Raw genomic sequence first — 26,942 nt, forward strand, 5'->3', positions numbered from 1 at the left:
CTGGATCTCCATTAATGTACTGTATTATTACAACACCCGTGCTATATATTGCATTTAATACAGAAGATGGGTCAATATATTTTCAGGAGATTAAATTCCTTGCTTAAGATAAAACTAGGTTTTGCTTTTAATATCATTATGGAAAGGACATACAGATTAAAGAACTCAAAACACCAGAAAACTGCCAAAGTATCTCACCATTGTGCTTGAGAAAGACAGAATTTGAGAAGTAACAATGGACTTCAAAGGAAAGCCAACTGAGTCCCATTCTTCTGAGACTTATCCCTAGGAACAGAAAGGAAAACTTCTAGAGAAGAGAAAAATGAAAACACTTTTTTTTTTCCAGAAAAATTCTAAATCAGGTACTTAAGGGGAAAAAAAGCCCCACTTTTAAAGACTGAATAGGCTCACTGATTTCTTAATGAATTAAGCAAGCGAAGGGCAGAGGCCCTTCAGATACATTGTGAATGGCATTCTTCTCATTTTTGGAAATCATATATTGTTTCTTTGCCCAGATACATTTTTCAGTCTTAAGGTTTATAGTCACTCTAGCCACAGCTAAAAATTACACTACATCTAGTTAGATTTACAAAATAGTTTCTGCAGACATTATCTCTACACAGACTTTGGACTGGATTCAAAGACGGAGGGACTTGCCGCAATGCTAAACATGGCAAAGGCTGATTTTGAGGGTAGTGTTATCTGGCAGATGGCAATGCAGCAGAGATCTAAGTCCTAAGACGGCCAGATCAGAGACAGAAAAAAAAAAAAACCAAAACCTCCTGCATGACAGCCCTCATCTGAAAGGAGGAAAAGAATTAACTTTCACAGACTTCTCTCTGCCATGGCAGAAGTGCTGCTGGTGGAGTTTGCTGTTGGGCCTATAACTGTGAACTATGAGGTGACTCATGGGAGTCTGACTTATTTATTATTTCATGGAAACCAGGCCAAGGTGGAGAGAAATGGGGCAGGCCTGAGGCCATATTCCTACCCAGAACTGATCTGTGGGTGGGATGCACCTCCCAGTTCTCCTGCAAGGGCAGAGATGAAGGTTGTGTATCTGAGCTGTACAGTGTTGCTGATCTACCTGTAAGCAGCTCCTGGAATGGAACCTGAAACGTATGGACAGGTTCTGTACCCATATGCATCATGTGGGTCATTAGATGCCACCTGATTAGGATCCTCTGAAACCAGCATAAGAGCTACTAAGGGCTAGCCAGTAGAAAAATACCCAAGACTGGTAGTGAAGTGCTTAACTTGTGCTATCAAGAGGTGTTAGTTCTTGCTGTGGGTGCCTCAGCCCAGAATCCTCTCAGAAATAAACCTAAACTATTTTAAAAGGTAACTCTACTGACTCTTGCTGCTACTTTTCCTTTCTCTACAACAGTTAGAGCTCTGACTAAGCCCCATGAGAAACCTGCCAGTGCTCCTCCCTTCGCCTGACAAGATTAAAACCTCCAAATGTCAACTGAGTGCCCAAACCATCAAGACTACGAGAGCAGGCTTACTCTCCTTCAGACTAAAGCTGTACTACTTTTCACTGAAACAATAAAAAAATATTACTGAGGGAGAGAAAGAAGAACCGGGGTTTCTGTGCCAATGAAAGGGAACTTTCTGTCCTTCTTCCCATTGCCTTTGGTGGGGCAGGGCTCACCTATACTGCCTGGAGATCCAAGCCACCACGGCTTGTGCTAAGATTGAAAAATGCTTTTGCTGATCTCAAAGCAGAAACATATGCTAGAGTCATAGGTACTTTTGTGGCAACACTTTACTGTCAGAAATACCTGCACGCTGTCAATGCAGATTTCACGTAGCAATGAGAATGCTTTTAACAGCAACTATGTGACTGAGGGCTTAACAAAATAGGAGGCTACTCCACGTGGTCATCAGAACCAAACAGGGGAAGAAGAGAAAATTGAGTGTAATGTATGCTGTTATCATTACTAGAAGGTAACAGTTTTTTATTATTCTGAGACAGAAATGAAATAGGTTTCTATTAAAATACTCTTATTTCCATGGCCTGACACTTTCTGTATTGGATGCATAACATTTTTTTACTATAATGTGAATTTCATATGCTAAGCCTGGGTATTCAGGCAAAGCCTTTCTGCCTGCACTGATTTCTCTGACTATACTCAGCTTTTACATTTATTATTTAGTGCAAACAATTCAATATCTCTCTCAATATTTTTTTTTTCCTTTTAACAGTGCAGATAGGTAACAGTTAAGATGCCTGAACTAAAGGGACAGAAAAGACTGTCTGGTTATCTAATCTTTTTCCAGCAAGAACAGGCCAAAGAATTTTACTCCTGTACCAAGCCAATAACTTCTGGCTGAATTAAATCCAAGCATTTTTCTGCTCAAATCATTTGTCTTACATCTATATGGTTTCTCTGTTTTGGCCAACGACCTTGATGGAAAATCAGGTGTCAAATGGATCATCTCGGATACCTTGAAGAAATATCCATGCTGCTTTTCACTTTGGACTTCACTTCTTTATCTTCTACACTTCTATATCTGCTGACTTGGCAGCATTCTGTTTTCCCAAAATGATCCATACTCTTTCTGAAGAGACATACAAACTGGCAGCATAATCGTGAAGGGTGATGATCACAGCTACCTCAGGACTGTCCCACCTGCTTTTGGACTTCCCAACATAGAGAAGAAGTAAAGATTTTACTATGACTTACTAAACTATGATTCAAACATGTCCTTTTTTAAGTGCTACAGGATAAAGGCTTGTTAATAACATGCCGTTAAATTTGCATCATGTGTGACAGTCACAGTGCTATTCTTGCATTTGTTGTGTAGTAATCTGGACAGAGCTGGACAGTGTCAGGATCTGGAGTAAGAAGTAAGACCTTCAAATCAGGATGTGAGGCAGAGAGGTGTTTGGCTTTATAGTTTGGATTGGGAGGTGTGAGAAGAGGCACAGATTCAGGGGTCCTGGTTTGTGGTCCTTGACTATTTTCAGATTTTGATAGTTCACTCATAGGACTTAAGTTTGGCTGCTTCTGACTAGGGAGAGATTTTAGATACACACCAACAACATCTCAAATCAGATATTAAAGCTTTTCAGCCACTCAGCTATGAAAAGATCCCTCATTTTGGGGTGCAATAGAACTATTTATTTCCCTATAAGGCTGCAAAATATCTCAGCAGAGATACTGTCCAGGCATTGGGCTAACAATCTAATAGATGCTTGCAACACTGTTGCCCATCACAAAGGCCTTTTCGTCTTCTGTCACAGAGAATGAGTGGTACAGACCTCATCCTGACCAACGAGAAGCAGCAGCATGGAATTTTATCATATGAATGCACATGAAGAGTCTTTGCCCTCCTTTTCCTATTTTACAGCATAAAACTTCTTGGGACACATGGTACTAACTCCAAAGCTCACAAAGCAATACACTCAAATGACATTGACTTTACTGCATCTGCATCTGCTGTGAAAACAAAACTCCTTCACTTGGTATGAAACCAGAAATACACTGTGTGTTGCCCACTTCCATGGCTTTGGGGAGACAAGGCTTGTGCTAGTAGCCTGCAGCTGGAAACTTCCACCTAAGCTTCACAGAGCTTTTTGATAAGGCCAGAGTCTGACATCACTTTAAATCCCACCCCATTAACTTCACGAGCATCTGGATTTCCTACACTGTACATACAAATGTGTATAGTAGCTTTTTTTGAACTGCAGCAATGCAGGGAGCTGCAGTAAAGGAGAGATAAAAGAAAGCTACAGGATAAGAGGGAAGCTCTCCCATGAAGAGATTTGTCTTTGACTGACGGAATCGGAACATTTGTTGTTCGCGTGTCATTCCTGTAGCAAAGTGTTGGCTTCTCGGTCTTACTGTCTAACACTTTAAAATATGGGTCACAGAAATAATAGTTTATCTCCACAGCTTAGGGCCTGTTCTTCCAATCTGCTTACAAAAGAGGGAGAGAGGAAGCAGAACTGCTTCCAAGGAAAAAAAAAAAAAAAAGTTACTGCAGATCTCTGACAGGTTAGTAGTCTGAAATGATTCAGAAGTCCAGGAGCCTTCCAGCAGCTAGGGATCCACATGCAAAACTTACTCTGCTCCTTAAATAGTCCTGGAGGAACCAGTGTCGAGAAAAACAACAAACAGCTTGTGCTAATCTGTGAATGTGTACGTGTAAAATAACTTCAATTCTATTAATTAATGCAAATCATGTTGTGACAGACAACATAACAGCATGGAAGCTGCTTGTCCAGCTTATGTGGATTTGTATGGAAAGGTTGCAGTTTCTGGCATGTTTCCGAGTGAATTAAAAAAGGCTGTCAACCTGTCTGATTTAGCTAGAGGCACAGCAATGGCAGTTCATGAAACATTGCACCTGAAAAGCATTTATGTGACACATCTTTCTTCTCCCTCTGACACACAGTGCAAAATCTGGAGAACTACTGGATTTTTTCAGCTTGTTTTGCATTAAATAAACTGACTTAACCGATCATGAATGCCTGCCATCCTCACTGATGAGGTATAGGAAACTGAAAAGTACCAAGTGTGCAGCACAAAACAAAGGACATACCCAACTCTTTTTCTGCATTAACACTCAATCACCCATATACAATACTGACCCAGTCTCGTATTTCTTTCAAAGCCAAAACTGCCTGTTAGCATCTAAGGAGCATTTTAGGATGAGGAGAGAGAAAGGCTACAGAATTGTCAGCACTGTCTAAGGAAAGCAAGGTGTAGGGGGGGGCAATCCAGCAGAGAGTTACAGGCAGATTTAAATGTTCTGGTCATAGGACCAGCCCCCCTCACAATGCAAATATCTACGTACATAAACTAAGTGTTTGCTTAACTAACTGCAGGAGGAAGGCAAAATCTCTACCCATTCACTGTATTGCCACCTGGTCACAAGTGCTGGCTGAAGGAAGGAGGCAGGAGTGTAGAGCCCAGGCCAGGGAAGGAGCAGGGTCCCTTCTCGCTCAGTGACAGCTCAGTCACAGATCAGCTCAAATCCTGAACTGCTACAACATAATTCTTCTTCAATGAAAAGAAGTAATCATGCCCGTTCTCTGACAAAACAACACTGAGACCAAGAATGAAGCAGAAAGAATGGATAATGACAATTCCATTGAAAAGTAAAATAGCAGACATAAAAATGTCATGTCCCAAGAAGGCTAATGAGATCATACACAATGAAAATTAGCACATTTTTCAAATGGTTATTTCCAAGGATGTGAAGTGGCATAAAATGACTTCTCAGCTTCTTTTCACAGGAAAGAAACAGCCTCCTAACCACAATGCTGCAGAATCTCAGTAGGGATAAACAGCAAAATCCCTGCAAAATCCATACATGATCTCACAAGACACATTAAAAAAAAAAAAAAGTTTCATTCTACTTTAAAATAAATTGCAGGATTTCCTTTCATGTTTTATTATACCCTTCTTTAGCAGCCAGCTGCCCTTAATATCCTCTTGCAACAGGATCCTACAGGATGCTGAAACCCCCAGTAAGTAGGATCTGGACCCAGTCATCTAACCACATCACTGTCTCTACGGTAACCTAGGCCAGCCCTAAATACTATAATCCTGCTTTACTATAGTAAAGCCAGTTAATGGCTTTCATTGAGTGTTCCTGCCAAATAATGGTGCTCTAATATTTATTGACATTTCAAATCTGTCCACCTATTTGGACTACATGTTGCACTGAAAAGCGATGCAAGCAAAGCATTCCTAGAAGAAAGGAAGCTATTAAGGATTTCAGTCTTTCAATATTACCAAGGCACAGTCCTGCAAACTCCAGCTCCTAAGAGTTTCACCACTGACTTCAGTGCCACTGCTGCCAGGAGCTGGGGCAGACAAGGGACCAGTCCTGTCTTGTTGGCAGGTTCCCATCAGACAGTGCCATTAGCACTGGGTGACCGGAGGATCCCACTGGCATGCACTGGGTGTCCTAATTAAAGAGTGAATAAATGCTGTGTGATGGGCTCTGGGAAGAGGAGAATCCAGAACAGGCAGGATGGGCCAGAGAGTTAACCCGGGGAGCAAATTATTCTTTGTCAGTACTAGTGACAATTTAATTATTATTTTCCATCAACAGTCCATTTAATTCCTTTTTGGGAGACAGATGGTTAAGTCTCTGAAAAACAGAGGAGCTCTTTAGCTCCTCAGATCATATAGAAGATCGTTCTATTTTATTGCCCTACTTTTTTCTATTTTTTTTTTTTTGTTCTAGTATTCTATTGTTCAATTTAGTTGCTGTGGAAAAGCTTTACAGAATATTATTCCTAGAATGTTTTGTTGTTTTGTTTTTTTTTTCCTTGATGAGCAAAAAAACTTGGCTATAGGATTTAATACTGACATTTTCTGCACTACATGTAAATTTGGGAGCTGTTTTTTTATTGCTTTAAAGGACCAGACATAAAAACATACCAGCTCCGGACAAATGAAATTCAGTAGGACTTTTCCTCAGACATCAGCACCTCCCACCCTGCAAAGCCGTGTGCGTGCACCCAGGGCTTGCACCACTACCTGCTTTTAGTAGGATGGGGAAGAATTACCGTAAAGAATTCACAGCGGAAGGCAATCTGCTGCCACACATCCCTAAAAGTCGGTGTAAAGAGTCATTTAGATTTTTAATAGGTCAGCAGCATTTAAAAAAAAAAAAAAAAACACAACAAAACAAAACAAAACCAAAACCGCAGGCATCAGGTTTGGCTCCTCTGCGACATATGGAGAATGGTCAGGGGGATGTGCCCGGCCTCCCTCCTGCCCAGGGGAGCTGGATTAAGGGGGACTAAGGGAAGAGAAAAGCTCGATTAAACCCGACGGTGGTCCTGCCCCCCAACACACGGCTCCCGTGGCTCCGCGTCGCGATCGGCTGATACCGGCATCAATCCTCCCCGGCGGCTCGGCGGCGGAGGGCCAGGGGCGGGTGGGCACGTCCCGGGCACTGGCCCCGGCCCCGGGAGGGACGTGCCCGGCTCGGCGCCGCGCTGCCTCCCCGCTGTCCTCCCGGCAGGGCGGGCGGGCAGGCGCTTACCTTTCGGCGGCAGCCGGCGAGGCCCGCGTCGCTCTAGGGAAGCTCCCTCCGCCCCGCCTCGCTGCCGGCAGCACAGCGGCCCCGCCGCCCTGCCCACAGGAGCGGGAGCCGGCGTGGGGAGGCCGGGAAGGAGAAGCGGGAGGTGGGGGGAGCGGTGAGGCGATGCCAGGCGACGCAAATGGCTGAAGCGCGGGGGCCGGGCTGGCGGAGGGGGCCGGGCGGCCGCTGTGCGGGGGGAACGCGGGGCCGCGCTCAGCCCCTTTGTTCGCCTGACACACTCACGCACGGAGGGGCGGGGGAACACACAGACCTGTTGCTTGCGGCGGCTCCGGTGAGGGGCAGCCGCTGAGGCGGGAAGCGGCGACGCCGCTCCGAGCCGGGTGTTGGCGCTCCCCCGTTGCGGTGGGGCGGGACGGGCGGGGGAGGCGGTGGAGCGGCACCACCTGCCCGCGCTGAGAAACTCCCTCCTGGCGGCGCCGGGCGGGGAAACAGCGGGTCCTCAGCTCCGGGCGGGGTGCGGGGAGCCGTCCCTGAGGTAACTGGGGCTGCGGCGCCGCCGATCACCTGCGTAAGCAGGGTCGGTGGGGTTTGCTGGAGCTGCTGCCGGCCCCGGCGAGGCGGCCTGGGTAGATCCGGCGCCTTGAATGCAGCCCCTGACCGACCACGGCCTCCCGGGGCTGGCCCGGGCGAGCTGCGGGGAGCGGCCGGAGCCGCTGGGTTACTCGGGGTTTCTGCCGGCTGAGAAACAAGCAGGCAGAGGCCAGGTGGTTTCTGTTGGACTGCAGTTTGGGTCTGGTCCCATTTTGTCCTGCTTTTCAAAGCTGAGACTCATCAGAATTCCCAGAATTAGACCTGTTTCCCAGTTTCCAGAAAAAAAAAAAAGCTCATGTTGCTTTAGTTGTACCCTGGGTCAGCTGCTGATGCAGTCGGTGGTAGTTACCCAGCTCACTCCCACCACAGGCTGCATCTGACACACTGAGACAGCAGATAGTGACACTGGACTGTCCAGGCCTTTCCAAACCATCATTGGTGCCTGGATATATCATATTGCTGTTGCAAAGTGTAGTTTCCTATGATGCTGCTGTCTCAAAACACCATCATCTGCTGCTTTTCGCTTTCCCTTCTTTCCATTGACTCCAGGGTCCTGTCAGACTGGTTCTCCTGCGGCTGCCCAGCCAGTGGCTCCTGGCCCTGGGAGACGGTCCTGAGCAGACTTGCAAAGCTACTCCTGTCTAATATTAACTTGACTATTAATTCCTTCTGTGCTGGCAGTGTAAACTATTGCAGCTGTATGTTCTGCCAGCTTCGTGGTGGTGATGGTTAAACGTGGTTTGGTGTCTTCTCATTCACTTTGTCCCATTGCTCCTAGTTTTTGACTGGTTTTCCTAAAACTCTTCTGTGTTGAGTTAGCCCTTAATGCACTGGAGTGCTTGTGTGCAGTGCTGGGTAAGTGTAACCACTTGAAGCCCTTGGCTCCACTCATGTTGTGTACTTACCTAAGTGCAGTGCTTAACCAGAAGGCTGGTTTTCAAGCTGAGGTCATGTCTCATCTCTGCTGAGAGAGGCCAGCATGCTTTTTGGTGCCATAAGATAAACAAGTAATAGCCATAGCACATCGCAGAGGTCTTGGAATAATTGGTAACCACAACATGTGGCTTTAGCATAATTGTGAATTTCCCACTGTCTCCTGATTTGGGTCCATTACAAGATTGGACTGTTTTTGTACACAGTTTTATTCCTTGCTAGCTGGAAGAAGTTTCTGTGTGATACAGCAGATCCATTCAAGCCTGCCAGAAATAACTCCTCTCTTGTGACATTAGGAACTAATCTTCCTGCTGTTTCATGCTACTTTAAATACTATATATTTCAAGGTGACACTGAAATTAGACAACTGATACAGGTCTGGGAAATTATTTTCACTTTTAAATCCCCATTATTCTATTCCTATGCAGAGGATTGTCTCTCTTTGAGGTGTCTGAATTCTCTTCACGCTGATGGGACTTATGTCGCTGTGCCAACAGTAACATACCTGAGATCATTTGAGATTGTTCCGACTCATGCTTTCTGACTATATGACAATTTCAAGCACTACTGGATTTCCTTAACTCCTTTCCATGTTTAACTGTCACATTGCATTCCAGTCTATGTGTACAGAGAGGTGTTTGAGCTATGTTTTCTGGAGACAACTGAAAATTGGTGGTGAGTAGGAAGAAGCATATTGTGTGAATATGGGCCATGCTTGCCCAGTGGCTGGAGTCAGCAAAACACTGGTACAAATACAAGCTCTGTGGGGGATGTAGCCTGAAATGTCATGTAGCACTTGTCTGTTGCAGAATTTATGCTCTGCCCTCGCTGAACATTGCCAGAAGTAGATCGGGTGAAATGATCTCTGTTCTGGTTTTTTAAAGTGTAGCTTTGGGCAGTGATTCTCTAACTTTGTGAGCCTCAGTCTACTGCCCACTCTCCAAGTTTATTTCTGGTCCCATATGCACCTTTGTCATCAAACCTTTAAGTGAAAACAGATATAAAAGAGATTTGCTGACCTCTTGGCACAACTTTTACAAAGTACTGCTGCTCTACAAATCATAGGGTAGGAAACTTCCCATGGAAAATGAGACGGCTCATCAACTGGCCTTTTGGATTGTAGTAGACCTGTAGATGACACTGAGAACAGGGACACGCACTGTAGAAATCACCTCAGTTCTAGTTGTTTGATTTCCCTACTTAGCTTGAGTTCCCTGAAGCTCCATTTGTAATTAGTGTACAGAAATAATCATGTCCGGAGGGAAATCTTTCTCACCTATCTTAGACATCTTAGGATAAGGTGAATGATCGTTTGGTATTGCTTGTTTCTCTCCATTAGCTGTCAAGTCAGACTGGTACAACTGTAGACAATTAATTTTTAGACACCTAAATTACATGAGATGAATCATTGTCCCAGTGTAGAAAAAGACTGTCCTAAAGGTAATCAAGTATAACACAGCCCATAATAATACAGCATTTTGTGTCTGTCATGCATTTCTGTAGCACAGCCAGTGTGACAAATACTCAGGGGGACTTAACAGCTTGTGATTGCTGCTACTGGCCACCAGGACTTGCTGAGATATCCATGTTCTGTGAGGGCTAATTGGCCTGGAGCAACAACAGTGCAGCGGTGAGCACAGTGAGTGAAGGTGGGAAGGGAAGAGGCAGGTGTTTGTTCTGCTCTGTCCCAGCAACCTTAGCTGGCTCCTGCCCAGTCACATACAGCTCCTTCTCACTGGCTCTTAAACGCCAGCAGTAGTGCGCAACAATAAAAAGGAAATACCGGTTTTCAGCTGTACAATAATTTTATTAGATGTTTCTCTGGTTAAAAAAAAAAAAAAAAATCCAGTTGGAGGACTAGGAAGGTTTCTTCATCTTATGCACATAAACTTGGACACAAAATAGGCATCCTTTCTGTCTGTTTAATCTACATCATGCAAAATCAAAGATTCTCAATTTCTTCTCCTTAGAATACATCAGACTGTGATGTCCATGGTGCAGAGATGAGCAACAGAGCTGAACGCTGTTTTTACGATAGTGTCACCAAATGGTGCCCAGATCCAGAGAGAGGCACATCCTCTCAGAGCTCAGCAGGGCCCTGCCCTTCCTGGGAGCACTGCAGCGTTGCTTCTCTTTCCCCTGCTGGCTGCAGCTGCTGCAGTTCCCAGTTCTGAGGCTGTCATGCAGGACTGGGCTACCCAGGTAGACTGGAGCAAATGCACTGCTCTTCAGTAAAATTAGCTGGCAGATCACATAAAAAAAAAATTAATCAGGCCAGTCTCAGGTGGCTTGTTTCTCAGCCAGTGAAGCTACAGAATTTCTCATTTAAGGAGGTTAGGAATCATTTAACCAAACTGTTATTTCACCCAGATGAAATACTCAGCCTTCCCTTGCTGCATCCATTGCATTGTGTGTCCATGTCCAACACATGAGGTAGGACTGGTGTGCCTACACAGTCTAGACTTGCTACCGGCGTCAGTGCCAATGCAAAGCTGTTGGTAGGCTATTTTTTGTATTTTAGAATGGCACAAGGATGTCTTGGATAGATAAATACTGCAGCATCAAATTCTGGAGCTGAAATAGGTGATATTCCTCTTGTGCGTACTGGAGAAAGTATCAGACACAAAGCAGCAGCAGCACATATCGGTGGTCACTGCAATACCCAGAGATCTGGTTCAAGGCCAGAAGCTAAAATGTAAAACCAAAAAAAAAAAAAACCAGAAAAGAAAACCTGACTCCTATTGCTTTTCTTTTGGGTTTGACAGCTGAACACTCCTGTGTGAAATGCTTCTTGATATTATAACACAACAGCCTCAAGGGTTGTTTTGATGTTATTGCTGGCACAAACAGCTTATCATACTTTTGCTGAGCAGCCAAAGATGCCTAAAATGCATTTTGTATATTTCAAATACAAAACCCATACATGCTGTAGGCGTGTTACACAGTATTTGTTGTATACATCTGATGCTGACTCAAGCCAATCTGCCTTTGTGTATAAGTTTTCACACTTCCTGTATTACATCCAAATAGCAGAACTGAAAGAAAAGGGCTGGTAGCATCGAAAGGTTAATCAGTTTGTAGCAGATAGAGTGGTAGTAGTCATAAGGAAAAATAGATCCTAAAGATTTACTCAGTGTTTCATTGCTTACCTCTGCCCACAAACCAATCAATATTGGTTTTGATTTAAGAAAAAACCCAGCATATCAAAACAGACTGTATTAGTGCAGATTTTTATCAGCTGAAACAATGCTCTGCAACAAGTAAAACAGCTTTTAATGAGGTTGAAAGCATTTGATATGGTTAAAAGATGTGGAACACACAGCATTTATTTAGATGAACAACGATTAAATGTGCACATCTTGTCCTAAGTTGCTAAAAAAGATAATAAAAAACAGAGAATTTGAAAAGGACAAAAGCTTACTTACCCCTTGCTCTTTACAGTGCTCTGAGATTATCCAGTCAATATTTCTTCTCAGTCATAATCAGCCATGGATGGTCCCACCACCTGTCTCTTCAACTTGTGTTTATGGCTTTTTAATTTGTGAGCAAAACACCTTGGGATTGTTACATTTCTCCCCAAATACTGCCGTATCAGTGCAACGTCATCACATACAGGCATGAACTCCAACCAGCTTTGGTTGCCCAGACAGTGGGGTTTGGGCAGGGCCTGGCACATGGATCCCACCTGCCAGAGCCTCAGGATGTGTGTCAGCAGCACTTGAGGTGCTTGTGAGTTCAGCAGCATAGATGGAGCTTAACTGATGGTGTCAGTTACTTGTGATGGGGATTAAGAGCACCACAGACTGCTCTGAGCAACCCTGCAGAAAAGTTGTTGCACTTACAAATCTTGGCTGAGCTGGGGGTAATCCTCCTCATTAATGGCCACAGTCTGTGCTACCCAGCTCTCCATAAATCTCTTTAGAAAGGGAACATTAGAAAAGCATTTAGTGCAGTCTATCAGGCGTGTTCTGCAACTTGAACTGCAGACAGAAAGAATGAACCAGGAAAGCCCACAGGAAACAACTTTCACAGTTTGCTTTGGAAGGTGTGAGTTAACACATTTTTTTGTGCCAACATTCAAGGTGACCTTGATGCTCAAGGTAAAACCAATATAATTTCTTTCCAACGTGGAATCATAGAAAGCAAAAATGAAAACTCTCTAACGCTGTAGCTAAGCTGTATCTCGTTCCTTGCATTTTAAATCTTTCTTGTTATCTGCATTTGGGCATGTGAATATACAGATTTGTAGTGGAAATCAAGTACTTTGGTGCTTGAGAAAACTCTGCTGGTGGTTCACCTTAATCTTTTGATGTCAGAATACTCCTCAAATCAGATTTCTGGTTAATTCTCACAGTGATTTAATCTCTCCCAAGGTGTGTCATTTTAATCCTAGGTGTTCTGGCTCATCTCACAGGTTGGGACACACGTTAATGATAACCGTAATTATCCCTGAAGTGTAACAATATGCACAACAGGGGAACTTGCAGTTCTGCTGTCAAGGTCTGTTTTGCTGGCAGAAAAAATAAATCCCTTTGAAAACCTTTGAAGGTCGTGCTGTGAACGACTAACTGCCTTTATAGCGCAGTTTATGGGGCTTGGCCAAAGCACTTCAAGTGCTTTCGGTCATTCTTTGACATTGTTACATTTCAAGTGGAGTCACACAGGAAACCCTCCTTTGCCTAGGAAATTCTCAGACCCTTTCATCTGAAGCTGTTTCAATGTTGCTATTTTGATTCTTTGTCTTAGGAAGCAATGAGTGTTTCTGGCAGTTTGGTAGTCGGGCATGCCTTTAAGGAAATGTGTGATCAAGTAAGCGCAAGGACGGAGGCAGCAGCAAACCAACTAATTCTGAAAAATCTTGTGCTAGATTTCTCAAATAAAATAGCAGATAGATCTAGCAGTGTGCATGCTGCATTAGTGAGGAAATATGATGAAGATTCTACATACAGCTATAAAAGCCTTAAGTCAGAAAGGTGAAGGAAGGAACCCAGAATTTTGAGCCGTAGGGTAGTGCAAGCAGCTGATGAGCCACCACAGACCAACACTGAGACTCCTCGTGCCAACTACTGGTACCTGTGTGGTAGGTATCCAGTCTATGTTAGCACCTATTTCTGTTCTCTGGCTGTAAGAGACTGGTCTCAAGTTCCAGACTGGTAGGCTTCTTATATGAAGTAGGCTGTACGGATACATTAGGCTGCATCAGCATCAAGAAACCAGAAGCGAAGAGCCTGTTTTGTGTCACCGCACAGTTCACATCCCTGTAGTCTGTCAGTCCTCAAAGGATCTCAGAGAAGTGGCTGTGTTGGTGCAGGTTGATGGGAGCAGCCCAGGCCAGGCTCAGTCCCAGACCCAACCACTACCCACCCCACAGGTCAGTGCACAGGCTGTTGCCCCAGTCCTGGCCAGTTTACTGGCACAGACGCTTCAATAGCTGCACGTACAGGATGCCTGCAAGGAGGAGGCTGGTTAAAGGGCTAATCATGGGCTTAGAAAGCCTAGTGGCTTTAATCTGTGTGCTGTTTCACCATGTGGCTTCAAGTCAGGCAAGCACTTTTCAGCTCAGTGTCTTCCTAGCTATGGATGATATTAATCTGCCTTCTTAACAGGGCTATTATTATGTGAACTATTATTACTATGAAGATATGTAAAGCAATCTAAAAATACTATATCAACTCCATGGCATCATTCATTGCAATACATGTTAACTCTTGCAGAACCCTCCATTATAGCTTCACCTTTCAAACCACAGATTTTTCTCTCCCCCAAATGCATTTTACAAAAACTAATTTGCCTTCATGCAGCCAGAAAATTAAATAGAACAGAAGAGAGAGGAACAGTGACTTCTAAGCACCAAACCACAGTTCAAGAAACCCTTCCCAACAGTCAGCCCTCTCTCAAAGGGGCAGGTAAGCAATTTTTAGCCCTCAGCCTCCCACTCATGAGTAATAATGTGGAAATTCTCATTGGGACAGAATCTGTCTTCAGGAGTGCAAATGTACAGTATCCTGCACTCACGCAATTTGATGTTTTTCAGAACCATATATGAAAGAGATATGGTATAAAACCAGGAGCAAAACCACAGACTTTACTAGCAACTAAACAGTTCGCAGTAACTCTTCCAGTTTACTTATAATAGTGCAGGTACACACAGAAAGGCTAATTGCTGAGTCTGATGAATACAAGTCTCAGTATTTAAACATGATCATGGGATTCTCTATGTATCCTTTAGGGCAGATTAATTAGAACAAATTGCCAGTTAGCAACTGAAAATTAATTTCTTCTGTTAATGCTTTTGCTCTGCAATACTAATCTTGAATATTAATGCTTCTCATTTTGGTGCATCACACATGCTGCCCAAGCACTTACGCATGCTCCATGGAGGCAGCACAGTAGAAATTCTACTGCTTAGACACTATTGGGATCCATTGATACAGGGGTCAGACTTATACAAGACTGCATCAATTTCAGAAATTGCATTTGCTAGTGTTAAAACTGTAGAAACTATAAAACTAAAAAATATGTGTCTTTTTTGTCCTAGTCGCATATCCTATTTTCCCTTTCATGAGTCCATATATATAATTCATTAAAGCACACCACAATTTCTAGCCTTCTAGTTAAAATGACAACCTGAGAAACATACTTCTGAAGTTAATTTTTATCACATTTTTTTATTAAACATTTTTCTCAGTTGATACTTTGAACATAAATACACAAGTTTTATGGCTCATATTATAAAAGACACTGCTATGTGTTAGAAAACATGTATAGAATATATTGTAGTGGTTACAATTGCTCCCCTCTTTTCCTAATATTTTCCGTAACTTCCGTTAATCTAGAAAAGCAGTATCAGAGAGTAAAATCCAACCTACCTAGCAGCTCAGTCCACAGCAGCTATAAAGACTATTTGCCAGCTGTAAGAGAAACTTTGGTTCCGGTTTTCATAGTAAGCTAACACTAGTTAGCTCCATATCGGAAAACAAAACATTGCACCTGGTGCTCAGTTAGTTACTAAAAATCTAATTTGTGACAAGGTGTATTTTTAAAGACAGACCTACAGCTTCTCTTTTGCTTTACAGCTTAGTAAGAAAAATAGACACAAATTTTCAAAATAGTATAATGCAAATGAGGGACCCAGTTCTGTTCTTACTGAAGCCACTGGAAAAAACTCTGGTATACTTGCAGAAGAGCAGATTTCTACATTGTTTCTACTGCTTTATCAATAAAACTGAAGAAAATTACAATTCAGCTGGAAGATAGGATGAATTTCACTTTAAAATTCCCATGCATTATTGCTAGCAGACCCTGTAATAGCACCATGCATGGATTTCCAGTTGAATGTGTGGTGGACTCTGCTCCTAGTGATAAAGGTCAATGAGAGAGTGGACATGATCTTGCAGTCCCAAAGGCATGGATGTGGAATCCCGTGCCCAAGGAACATGCAGAATAAACCCTGTGGTCTTTTTACTGCAGCGTAGCAAAGGGATACTAGATTATATATGCTTTATACACAGAAGAATGTTTTAACATGGTTTTCAATACACATACATTAAACTGTATGATGTAGTACTTCCACACAGTGGGCAAAGAGCAGCTCCCAGGGCCACGGCTATGGAAGAGCGTAGAAAATGTGACTGGGTTCATCCCTCCGGCCAGGCACACCCAGGCACTGGGCCAGGGACAAGAGGGAAAGTTTGGGAAAATGTTGCCAGCTGCCTGACTTACAGGCACTCCTTTCTTTTTTTCTTCACCAGGGCCCATGCCAACATTAAGGCCATGCCAATGCTGACAACACCCAGCTAAAGCCACAAGATACACAGTGAAAGACACAGAATAAAAGCACAAAACAGTAATGAAGATGCTAAGCCTTGAATCCCATCTGTAGCAAACGTCCTTCGTGATTCATTGAAGTCTGTGCTTTATGACTCAAGAATCCTGTTCTGGTCAGGGTGTAGGATGTGGGCAAAACCTCTATAAACAGATCTGGGTGCGCATCTGATTTTTGAAATGGCTATTTTGGTGCCACCCAGCAGGCAAGGATTCCCTGCGTTGGCATTCCCTCCTTCCCATGTATTTGGTGGAAGGGAAGACCAGCTCAGGATTTGCTATGATTCCATGATTCTGTGTTACTGAAGTGCTCTGTCAAACTTGACAAGTCAGCCCACCCACCGATTTTGGGGTCACTTGACAGAAGTTTGCTTTTTAGAGCAGACAGACTGAAAATTTAAACCCAAATCTGCTGCAAAATAAAGACATTTCAGCAACATAAAAAAAAAAAAACAAAACAAAACTACTGCTCTTTTGGAAAAAAACCCACCCCTTTATCTTCTATTGAATAAAATAATTCAGTCTCTAGTACTGTTTACCTTGAAGTGTCATGTGCTGGGGAACACTGTAATTATGGTTGATGTTGATTTAAACTAGACAGACTGAAACCAAACATGGAATCAAGGAGTTTATATCAGAAGTAGCAGAAATAATTTTAGGGCAAACTACCCCCTTACTGGGATAATAACAGCACAAAAGTAGCCAGAAGTTTTACTTGTTTTTAGTCAATGCGTACATGTGACAGACGTTCTGCTTTGGATATATTTAATTTGCATTTTATTGAACTGATGGACAGTATTAGAGTTCTTAACATATTCCAATTAAACTTAACCGTCCTCATTTCTCTGTATCTTTCAGTCTACTGATGAGGGAAATCGATGTTCCCAGTGACTTCATTCAACACTTTACTGTATTAGACATATTTTGACTGAGGGATGTGTCTCACCACCATTTTTGGTACCATCTTTCTGAACTGAAGGCTTTGTCTTACATTTCACATGTGCAGAGACCAGCACAAAAAGCAATTTCAGTAGGAATCCTAAATTCAAAGTTTACTTTGGAAAACATCGATTCATTAAGAAACAACCATTAGGTCTCTATTTAGAATTCAGCCCTCTAACACTACCAAAGCAACTGCTTGCCTGACTGAGTGGATGAAACAGTGCAGACTGTTTCCACAGTATCCATTTACATGACCATGCTTTGCTGAAACTCTGGGTGAGAAGAGGCGATCACCACTCAGATACATCATCTCAGATCATCTCTCTGCTGTTGTGCTGGAACGTTATTTGAGGGGCGTTTGCCCAAGGACATCGCACAAATCAACGGATGTAGGACCAATACCCACAGTATCTATACCTGCACTTCCCATAGATATTCCAATATTAGTATATTTCTCCCCAACTAATGAATTAATTGGTAGTGTCATTATTAATTTACTGGATGTGCATGCATCCTTAAAAACAGCATAGGCCATGCTCAGCTTTGATGCCGAGTTGCCAGGGGAGCACATGTTAGCAGCCCTACAATGCACAGCTGTCCTCCATCTGCATCTTCTATTTGCCCCAAGCCACAGCATCCTTCCAGCTTTCCCTGTATAATGAAGGTGAGTCACAGACACATTGCACCTACCAAGAAAATTAATGCGCTTTTTATACTGCAACATTTTTAGTAATACTGAGCATTAGAAATAATAATAATAATAAAATCTATTTTCTATGTTGAAGTAAATGAATACCAATCAATCAGTATAACCACTTTTGTCCAGACCAAACTCTGGCTTGTGGAATGATGTTACAAACTATTATAGTAATTACCAAATTAATATTAGTTTGCATTAGACTATTTATTGTTTAAAAATATTTGCTAATTTGTTAAAATCTACAGTCCATGCAATATGTCACTTTGGAAAAAGACCCAACAGCTGATTTACATAAACAAAAAACCAGCATGAGATGTGGCATGTGTTCCTTGCCTTCCTTAAGTGCTATAGAGCATAATTACAATATTTATAAATGTGAATATAAATACGATTGAGTTTCTAAAACCATTTAAAAGTGTCTAACAGATCCTTTTTGTTCTAAGTATCAAGGACAGCATCAGTGGCTAAATGCTTTCCAATACTCTAACACTGTAGAATGTTCTCAGGTTGTGAAGACTCTCTTGCAACCCTTAATTCTGTGATAAAAGCCTTGCTCCCACGTGTATGAAGTCTATCCATTTGGATCCTAAACTGACATTTGCTGTAAAAGGATATCAGACTTTTTTTTTAATTACAGAAAGTATCTTGAATTCAGTTCATTTAGATATTTAATAGTGGAATTTGCCAGACCATCACTGAAGACACTAGTTCATCTTGTCGCTGCTGCTTGGTCTTCTTGTTCACTCTTCTGTGTCCTTGGCCACCAGAAATTACTAACACTGAACTTGCTTTAATTTTCTTGGATCTCTGTCTTTTACTTTTAAATGAGATATTTTGATCCTTCAAAAGCTCATAAATGTTACTGTCCTCTGGCCTATGCTCTAGGGAACTTGATCCATGAGACAAAGTAAGGGATCCAGAAGATGACGACAAGTCGCTTTTTTGTGCAATTGATCCTGCTGAACCCCCCAGCCAAACTGCAGTGTCGTGGCTGTTACTAAGGGAAGAGCCTGGTCTCTCATTGTGCAGAATGTTCTTTTGGTCCTCGTCCTTAGGTTCTGAGCCAGGAGGCAGGCTGTTCCTCAGTTTGCTTCTGTTCTTCTTGTTGATAGATGTAGCCATTACAAGAAACTTGACTGGGCCATTGTGTGCATGGTACGACACCATTCCTCTTCCTGGAGCCAAAAGAAAAACACCAAGAACATTATTTATTTTACCACAGTGTTCCACCATAGTAAGTTCACTAAATTTGCTCTGAACAGCATAACACTTAAAACCATATTATACGGATCTAGTCTGTCTTTTGCCTTCTGTGTACACAATTTACAGAAATAAGTGTTAAAAAAAATCTGTTGTACCACAAGTATTTTAGGACTGTACCAATAAATCAGCTGAAACATGGCATTACAAATTTCAGTTAACTGACTTTTGTGCTCTGTTCTCACAGCATGAGTACAAAAATGCTGCTAACTTCTTTTTTTCGTCATCGACACAGAAGTAACGCTGTGAGTCTTCTCCAGTAACCCACAAACAGAATATGTGGTTTTCAGTTAAATCTGTTGTACCTCTGCACATCTCCAGAATAGCACAGAAACACAAGAGCATCTGTTTCATCCTAACAGACCCCTCCACACTATACAGCAGGAACTGAAACTCATCCTTCTGAATGGCTCTCTACTCACCATGGCAGATTCACAAGGAAACGATGGAACAATTATTACTTTTTGGGGTTTTTTAAAGTATTTAAACAATGGGAAGTTGGTGGTACAAGGAAGACTTATACTGTGCAAATCACTAGAAGGTATGACAAACAAATGGCATATGGCCAAATTCAGAAGCTGTGACAATATCAATATATGTGCCAGGCTATCAAGGGAAAAACCCACTACCCTACAAATCACTCTGTCCATCCATAACTCCCTAATGCATTCCAGGTTATGATAAAACATATTCTGCTTTACAGAAAGTGCAGTGATATAAAGATGAATTATCACTATTGGAAGGACAAATGGAAAAAGTCACGATTTTTCAGTTAGAATTCCAAAAATGGTATCAAAGACTATAAAAATAGATCTCCCAATGTAATGTTGCTAGATATGTGAAATCTGACAAATCTTGACCTGAAATAAATGCAAGAATATGCAGATGACATAAACCACCATAATGCAAACAGAAAATGGAAGAATAAAATTAGAGATTTTTTTTTATTCTGCAACTACACATTTTCTTGTATTCCATATTTTTAAGAGCATTTATCCTGTGTCACACCAGACTATTGCTGCGTATTTTGCTGAACACAAAGGATTTTGTTTTCATTTTGTGAAGTTACATAAGCTTTTTTTTTCCCCTGAAGGAAGCTGCGAACAGCTTGCCTCATAGAATCTGCCGCCTTCCCTCCAGAGCGCAGGAGCTCCAGCAGGATTCTGAACCCAAACTGTAGCACGGCAAAGCCCCTAGTAAACAGACTTTCAAAATCTTGCTTCTGCTAAGCAGCTTAAACATTTGCAAAGTGATACAGCAGCATTCACGCATTTGTATTTCAGATGGGGTAACGTGAAAGTAACTCAATAAATATATCTCTCCAAAACGCAAAAATCTTTATCATTGTCAAAAAAATGAAATCTATACTCTCATAGTTTCCAAGTCTCCTGTTTGTGGAGAAAGAGCACAAAACCAATTTACTGAATAACCAGTCAGACAATATACTAAATTTTCAGAATCTGTCTCTCTAAATCTAATGCATCTTTTTTCCCCAAACCTGGAAGAAAGATTCTTTGCATCCTCTTCTCATGCCCCTATATTTGATTTTATTCTGACAGCATTAATGCCTGTCCTATTCTTATGCCCTAAAGAAAAACAGTTGTCCTGTCTCAGACAACTGAGACAAAATGAGACAAGTATCTGGGTATACTGTAAAGCTCAGGAAGAACAACAAATATTATTTCATCACAAAGCTCTGATATATCTATATCTATATCTATATCTATATCTATATCTATATCTATATCTATATCTATATCTATATCTATATCTATATCTATATCTATATCTATATCTATATCTATATCTATATCTATATCTATATCTATATCTATATCTATATCTATATCTATATCTATATCTCTAGTACATAATTTGCAGGTTCACTTACACTATGGACAGAAGAGAGATGAAATCTTCAGTATAAACACACTGTACTTGATCTGTTTGAGAAACATGACTCACCAGTGACTTTGGGGATCCCCTGCAAGCGCGGCACCGGCAGTGCTACGATGATGCCCAGGTTGGTCCCGACCAGCAGCAAGCCGTGGCACACCAGGAGGCTGGTCACCGACACACGCTGCTGCCCTGCCAAGTGCAGCAAACGCCCCGTTATGTGAGAGCAATGATCTCTGCATGGATCTAAGTCACTTCAAGCAAACACAATCAGCTGCACCGTGTCATTCGGAAAAGCATCACAAAGGCAAATATCTTGCCAGATTGTGGTATTAAACTTTGATAGTATTTAAATGGTCATATATGTAAACTTCTGAAACATTCTGCCCTAAATCTCTAAACCACAGTATCTAAATTAGATATATTAGATTATCTTTACAAATATGCTTTTATAAATAGACAGTGTTTGTATATTCTCAATAGAAGAACTGAACAGCATTTTGCTTCACAGTACTCAATAATATATTGCCATAACACACTATACTCCAGACTCAAACCAATCAATGATTACTTTCTTCCTTTATCAGAAGTTTTGTGTGCCCCTGTTTGAGTTTGGGTTCCCCTCCCCCGTACAAAAAAAGGCATTGGCATATTGGAACCACCCATGGGAGGTGAGCAAGGTGATGAGGAGACAGGAACATGTGGTGTACACAGAGAGGGGAGAAGTGCTGTCCGCACCCGTCTGACAGGGAGCTGCACAGAGTCAGACTCTATTCAGATGTGCACAGTGATGGGATAAGACAGAACTGATCCGTTTGGAACATGGAAAATTTGGATTGTAAGTGGGGAAAAGCTTCATCATAAGGGTGGTCAAACACCGTATGGAGTTGCTCAGAGAGGCTGCAGAATCTCCATCCTACCCAAAGATAAAATTTGACAGGACAAGTCCTTGAACACCAAGTCTAATCAGGCCTGCTTCAAAAAGGATAGACAAGATGACCTCCAGAGTAATTTGCAATAAAAATAATTCTATGATTTTCTACAACAAGTTCTTTATGGGATTGCTATTTTTCTAATGAAAACCAAGTAATTTTTTCTTGCAATGCTTACTAAATACATTTAATTCAGTTTTGATGGATTTTCAAAATGGCCTTGCCAAGTTTCAGAAACAGAAACTACTGCCTGCCCTAACTTCTGCCATGGCCCAAGTTTACGCAGAGGGGCATTTAAAGTCTGCCAGAATCCTACAGGTTCAAAACCCACACATGTTCTGGGATTCATGATTAACTTTACATACAAGAGAACAGTCACTCCCATCTTCATCATAGCTCTCAATTTGTTAATCACTTCATCAGTAAGTAGATAATTTGGATTCCATGCCTGATATAACTTGGATGAACTCGGATGTTCCACACTTTGGAAAAGGGCCTTAATTATGGTGTATCACAAATGAATGCATTTTCCATCTTGCCCCTTGAAGCTGAGCCAATTTACATCCCAGAACATATGAATCACAGACCCAGTGGGAAAGCTGGGAAGGAGCAGCTTGACTGTAGCCCAAAGCGCTCAACTGGAAAGCAGGAGGGGAATGACGGTTCAAGTCTTTCCTCACAAACTTTACAAAACCAAATAATTAACCCAGCAATGGTGTGCTGTAAAAGGCACATGCAGGGCCAGATCTGGAATCCCAGCTCTACCTGCCCAAACCCACATTCTGAAATACCCCAAAGGCACAACAATTAGGTCACCCTCAGCAGGCACAAGTTGAAGAGGCTCCATCTACTCATGCAGAGCTTCAGAGACACCCATGTTGTTTTCTATAAACTGCAGCATCCCTCTTCAGCTAGATAAGCATGGATGGCCTATGCCTATAAATAAAATAGAAGCCTTCTGAAGCCTGGAGTTTGCTCTTTTGATGGGGTATTTTAGTTGGTTGGCTTGGTTTTGGTGGTTTGTGTGGTTGTTTTTTTTTTTTGGCATGTGGTTTTTAGAGACATTAATGGGATTAATTTATTTTCCAAAACAAAGCACACAAAGGCTCCTTCAGCAGAGAAGAATTCCAAACAGGGATGCCCAAACACCTCTGTGTACTGGAGTTTTCCAATTTGAAATCCGTATTTGAATTCTGTGATTCAGGGCTCAGACTTGCTCAAGTTATGTGACATGTGAGTCCACTTTCAATGTCACAGCAAGTGCACGATAACTGCAAATTCACTTAACCTCACTCCATTTCGCTTAAAAGCTTGTTTTACAAACAATAAAGAGAAATACTTAAGTACAGCTTTTAAACTTGTAAAATTATCAAAAACTCCAATTGTACTTTTGCCTCTCAAACCTCTTGGCAGAAGCAAGATGGTCACATTTTTAACCAATAGATCTTTAATGCTTTTTAAGCATTTAAAATGTAAAATAATATGCATGATTTCATATTCCAACCCTGAAACAACTTACAACCAGTAACTTTTACCGGGGAAAAACTGGCAATTTGAATTCCTGTTTCCATAGGTGAAAACAGCAAATTATCAGCCAGCAACTTAGAACGTTAAACACTGAGCACAACCTTAAGCATGAATCATCTATAGTGAGGTCAAAAGAAAAACCACTTGCTTTGAAATCTTGGAAAAGTAGGAAACATCTGCATCTGAAAATATACTTTAAAATAGCATATAACTAGAAAAATTAAGTATAAATTTAAAAACCTTATTAAAATATTACTTTAAAATATTAGTTTATTATCTGCTAGCCAAGGTTTGAAATCATAGTTTTCTGTGACTTTTTAAGGTATTTTGAGTTTAGAGAAAAAAATGTGAAACCAATTTTCGAGAATGCGTTATGCAGTAAGCACAGAAATTAACAAGTTAAGAAAGAAAAATTATAAACATAAATGCCAAACCAAATCAAATACTCTTATCTTTAAATGACAACTTTTTGATCACACTGTCCCAACGCAGACAGAACTGTTAAAACCTATAAAATAATCTGACCAAGATCTTGACTTTACAAAGAGCTAAAGCCAACAATTAAGCTTACACATGGACAAGCTGTTTTATTGCCCGTGTTCTGCTCTGTGTTCACCTTTCTCGGGTCTCATTACAACAACCACCAGATCCAGGTAAATCCTCACATGTTCCCTCATGTGTGGCTTCTGAAGCCAAGCCCAGGTAGGTGCAAGGGCATCCCAGTGCATATCCTCTTACATGACCACGCTGCTCTTTCTATATAAAAATAAACCCACTGTACAGATTTTTTGGGCTGACCTAAAGTTTTTCCCAATCTTTTTATCATTTTCCAGCAGTAAAATCATAAACCTACTGCATTTTATGGTCTGGCACCTGATGGGGTGGAGACAAAGCTGGAAGTCTCAAAGTATAGTTTGTTTTCTGCAGACAGTTTGTTTTTGCTTTGCTTTCCTCATCTGTTTCCAGGAAACACACATGCCATTAGAGGATATATGGATATAAACAGAACACAGCAACCTAAGCAGAAATAACCTCTCTGTTAAACAAGTAACCTGTCATCATCCATATGAGCAATGAAATTACACTCTATCAAGGTCAGAGTAATCTCTTTAAAAGGACAAACTGTTTTAGAGCTGAAAGGAAAAACATGTTTAAGGATGCTCTTGAATAATGAAATATCAAACATGACTATGAAAAAACAAGTGGACTCACTATTCATGTACAGTATGTTGGGTTTTGGTTGGTTTTTTTTTTGGTGTGAGTGATAAAGGCTTGTGAAAAGCTGCCACTGTTGAGATTTCAACTTCAGATCACAAACACAAAGCATAAATGAAGTACATTGCACTAGTGAAGTGTGTATATTTGCCTTCCAATGTTAATAGATTTTTTTTCTGCTGCTCAGTGTGCCCTCTGTTCAGCTAAGAGCTGTGCTTGGGCCACTTAAAAGCAATCCAGCAGCGCTGTGGCGACATATTCACCCGGACCTGTAACAATAACGATGCTCTTCCTCTCAACCATTCTCTTCCTTTCCCATACGGCATTTGTGCTTTTTTGGTGTTTTGGTAAAGTACACAAGCTTGTTATACATTATTAGGAAGTATTTCCAATGATATATGAAGTAAAGGTACTGCAGACCACTCTGGGCTAAATGTGTACCCCACAGTTGCCTTCGTGACCCTGGTTTAATTTCCAGTCCTGCCTTGATACACACGAACTTCCCGTAACTCCAGAAAGCAAGAGCCCTCCCAGCTCCGTTCTTCACTTAGGAAGAATGCCACAGATTTTAAAAGTTATGCCCAGCAGATAACAGGTTCTGCCAGACACACTCTGCTTTTCTACATGTCTAAACTTTGCTGAATCATAAGGGCAATCGCCTCCCGTGAATCTCCCTCATGGTTCACTCCTTTGTGACTCTGCCCTGCAGGGCTGTCTTCCCCAAAGCAAAGGAGGCACAGCCTTTACAACCAGGAGAGCAGGCACTGACATTTCAAGCCATCTTCTCCTAAGAAAAAAATTGGGAAAATCTAATGCTATGCAAACTGGTTACTAAGGTTATGAAACCTCCCACTCATCTTAATTACTACAGCTATCCTTTCAATACAGCACTGTAACTCACTGCAACCATTCCTGACAAGGACGGTAAGTTTTTCTTTTCCTTCTACTGTATAATAACAAAATTATTTCATTAACTTCATGGAGTGAGGTTCCTCTCATGTACATTGCTTTAAATGAAGACATAGATGACATCTTCAAGTAGACTATCAGGCCAATATTATATCTTGGCAAAAGAAGTCCAGCTTCTTCGAAGTTAGATCGAGATCTTGACTTTTTAACCTTTCTTCTTAAGACTTTTAGCAATATTTTTACATCCATTTTCTTTCTCTCATTTTAATACAAGTCGAATGTTTATCTGTTATTTTGCATATTAAGGAACTCTTACTGAATTTCAGAAACTAACAGGGCTTTGCTTCCTTTAAAACTAAAAGTCCTAAAAATCCTCAGTAAAGCCAAACACATATTTTGTAAACACACAGCTATTTCACTCCTGTTTCACTTTGATGGTTGTGTTTTTCTTTTTGTTTCTCCTTTTTTTAATCTCAGTAGAAACTACACAGAGCTTGATTTATTCTTTGGCTGCTTGTACTTCCAAAAGGTCCTTACTGCTTCTTTGTTATGTAAAACTCCTACTTCTTTTTTCAGTGTTTGTTGTTGCAGTGTTATTGGGATCATATAAACAGGCCCAAGAGCTGCTGCTAAATAATTGAAATTCATTTCATTTTCAGAATGGATTCTCCCTTGGAACATTTGCTGTAATAATGTTCTACTCCTGAAATAACTTTCCATTTTCATTCACTGGTGTGCTTTTTGTGAAGACACTAGGGAAAAAAAAAAAAGGAACTAAAATGGGTAAGAATGACAATGAAGAGATATAATTAGCTAAAACTCTTTTACAGAAAGAATTTATATGCTACATCAGCAGTTTTATTACCATGGCAATGAACACTAAGGCTAAATTTCTGGAGATTTTTATATGCAGAAAATATGCATAAGGGAGGCCCTATTTCCTGCCCCCACCCTGCCACAACAGCAGAACATATTACAAGTTAATCTCCTTTTTAAACTGATCTTGATTTCTTTGCGTAACTGTGATGAATTCAATCAAATGACCTATTTAAAGGCAGGCGATTTGCTGCTGTTCAGTGTTGGAGCCACAGTCATGACATGTAAAAACCAGCCTTCCTAGAACATGGTATAAACGGACAAAATTTAAAACAGAGCTTTATTAGCTTTATTGCAAAGCTGAAGTCATCTGAAAGAAAACA

The 26,942-nt window shown here is 41.3% G+C and overlaps 2 protein-coding genes and 1 long non-coding RNA gene across 6 annotated transcripts in view; 1 reads left to right on the forward strand and 2 right to left on the reverse strand.

Moving 5' to 3' along the window:
- Positions 1-7,174, reverse strand: part of KBTBD11 (kelch repeat and BTB domain containing 11) — a 22,112-nt gene extending 14,938 nt beyond the window's left edge. For both annotated transcript variants that reach the window (XM_082047756.1, XM_082047755.1), the window contains exon 1: positions 7,015-7,174. The gene's annotated coding sequence lies outside the window, so the exon portion shown is untranslated. The remainder of the gene's footprint in view (positions 1-7,014) is intronic.
- Positions 1-16,428, forward strand: part of LOC309437387 — a 20,686-nt gene extending 4,258 nt beyond the window's left edge. Inside the window, exons 2-3 of the long non-coding RNA XR_014183545.1 lie at positions 14,340-14,444; positions 16,290-16,428. This is a non-coding gene — a long non-coding RNA (uncharacterized lncRNA). The remainder of the gene's footprint in view (positions 1-14,339; positions 14,445-16,289) is intronic.
- Positions 16,429-18,650: 2,222 nt separating this feature from the next.
- The window catches only part of ARHGEF10 (Rho guanine nucleotide exchange factor 10), a 112,477-nt gene continuing 104,185 nt past the window's right edge, over positions 18,651-26,942 (reverse strand). For all 3 annotated transcript variants that reach the window (XM_082047753.1, XM_082047752.1, XM_082047754.1), the window contains 2 exons: positions 21,230-21,352; positions 18,651-19,179 (listed from right to left, as the gene is read on the reverse strand). In XM_082047753.1, coding sequence (XP_081903879.1) covers positions 18,665-19,179; positions 21,230-21,352 — 638 coding nt within the window. In that variant the 3' untranslated portion in view covers positions 18,651-18,664. The remainder of the gene's footprint in view (positions 19,180-21,229; positions 21,353-26,942) is intronic.

Source organism: Streptopelia decaocto, assembly GCF_964273445.1.
Source record: "Streptopelia decaocto genome assembly, chromosome: 3".
NCBI lineage: Eukaryota > Metazoa > Chordata > Aves > Columbiformes > Columbidae > Streptopelia > Streptopelia decaocto.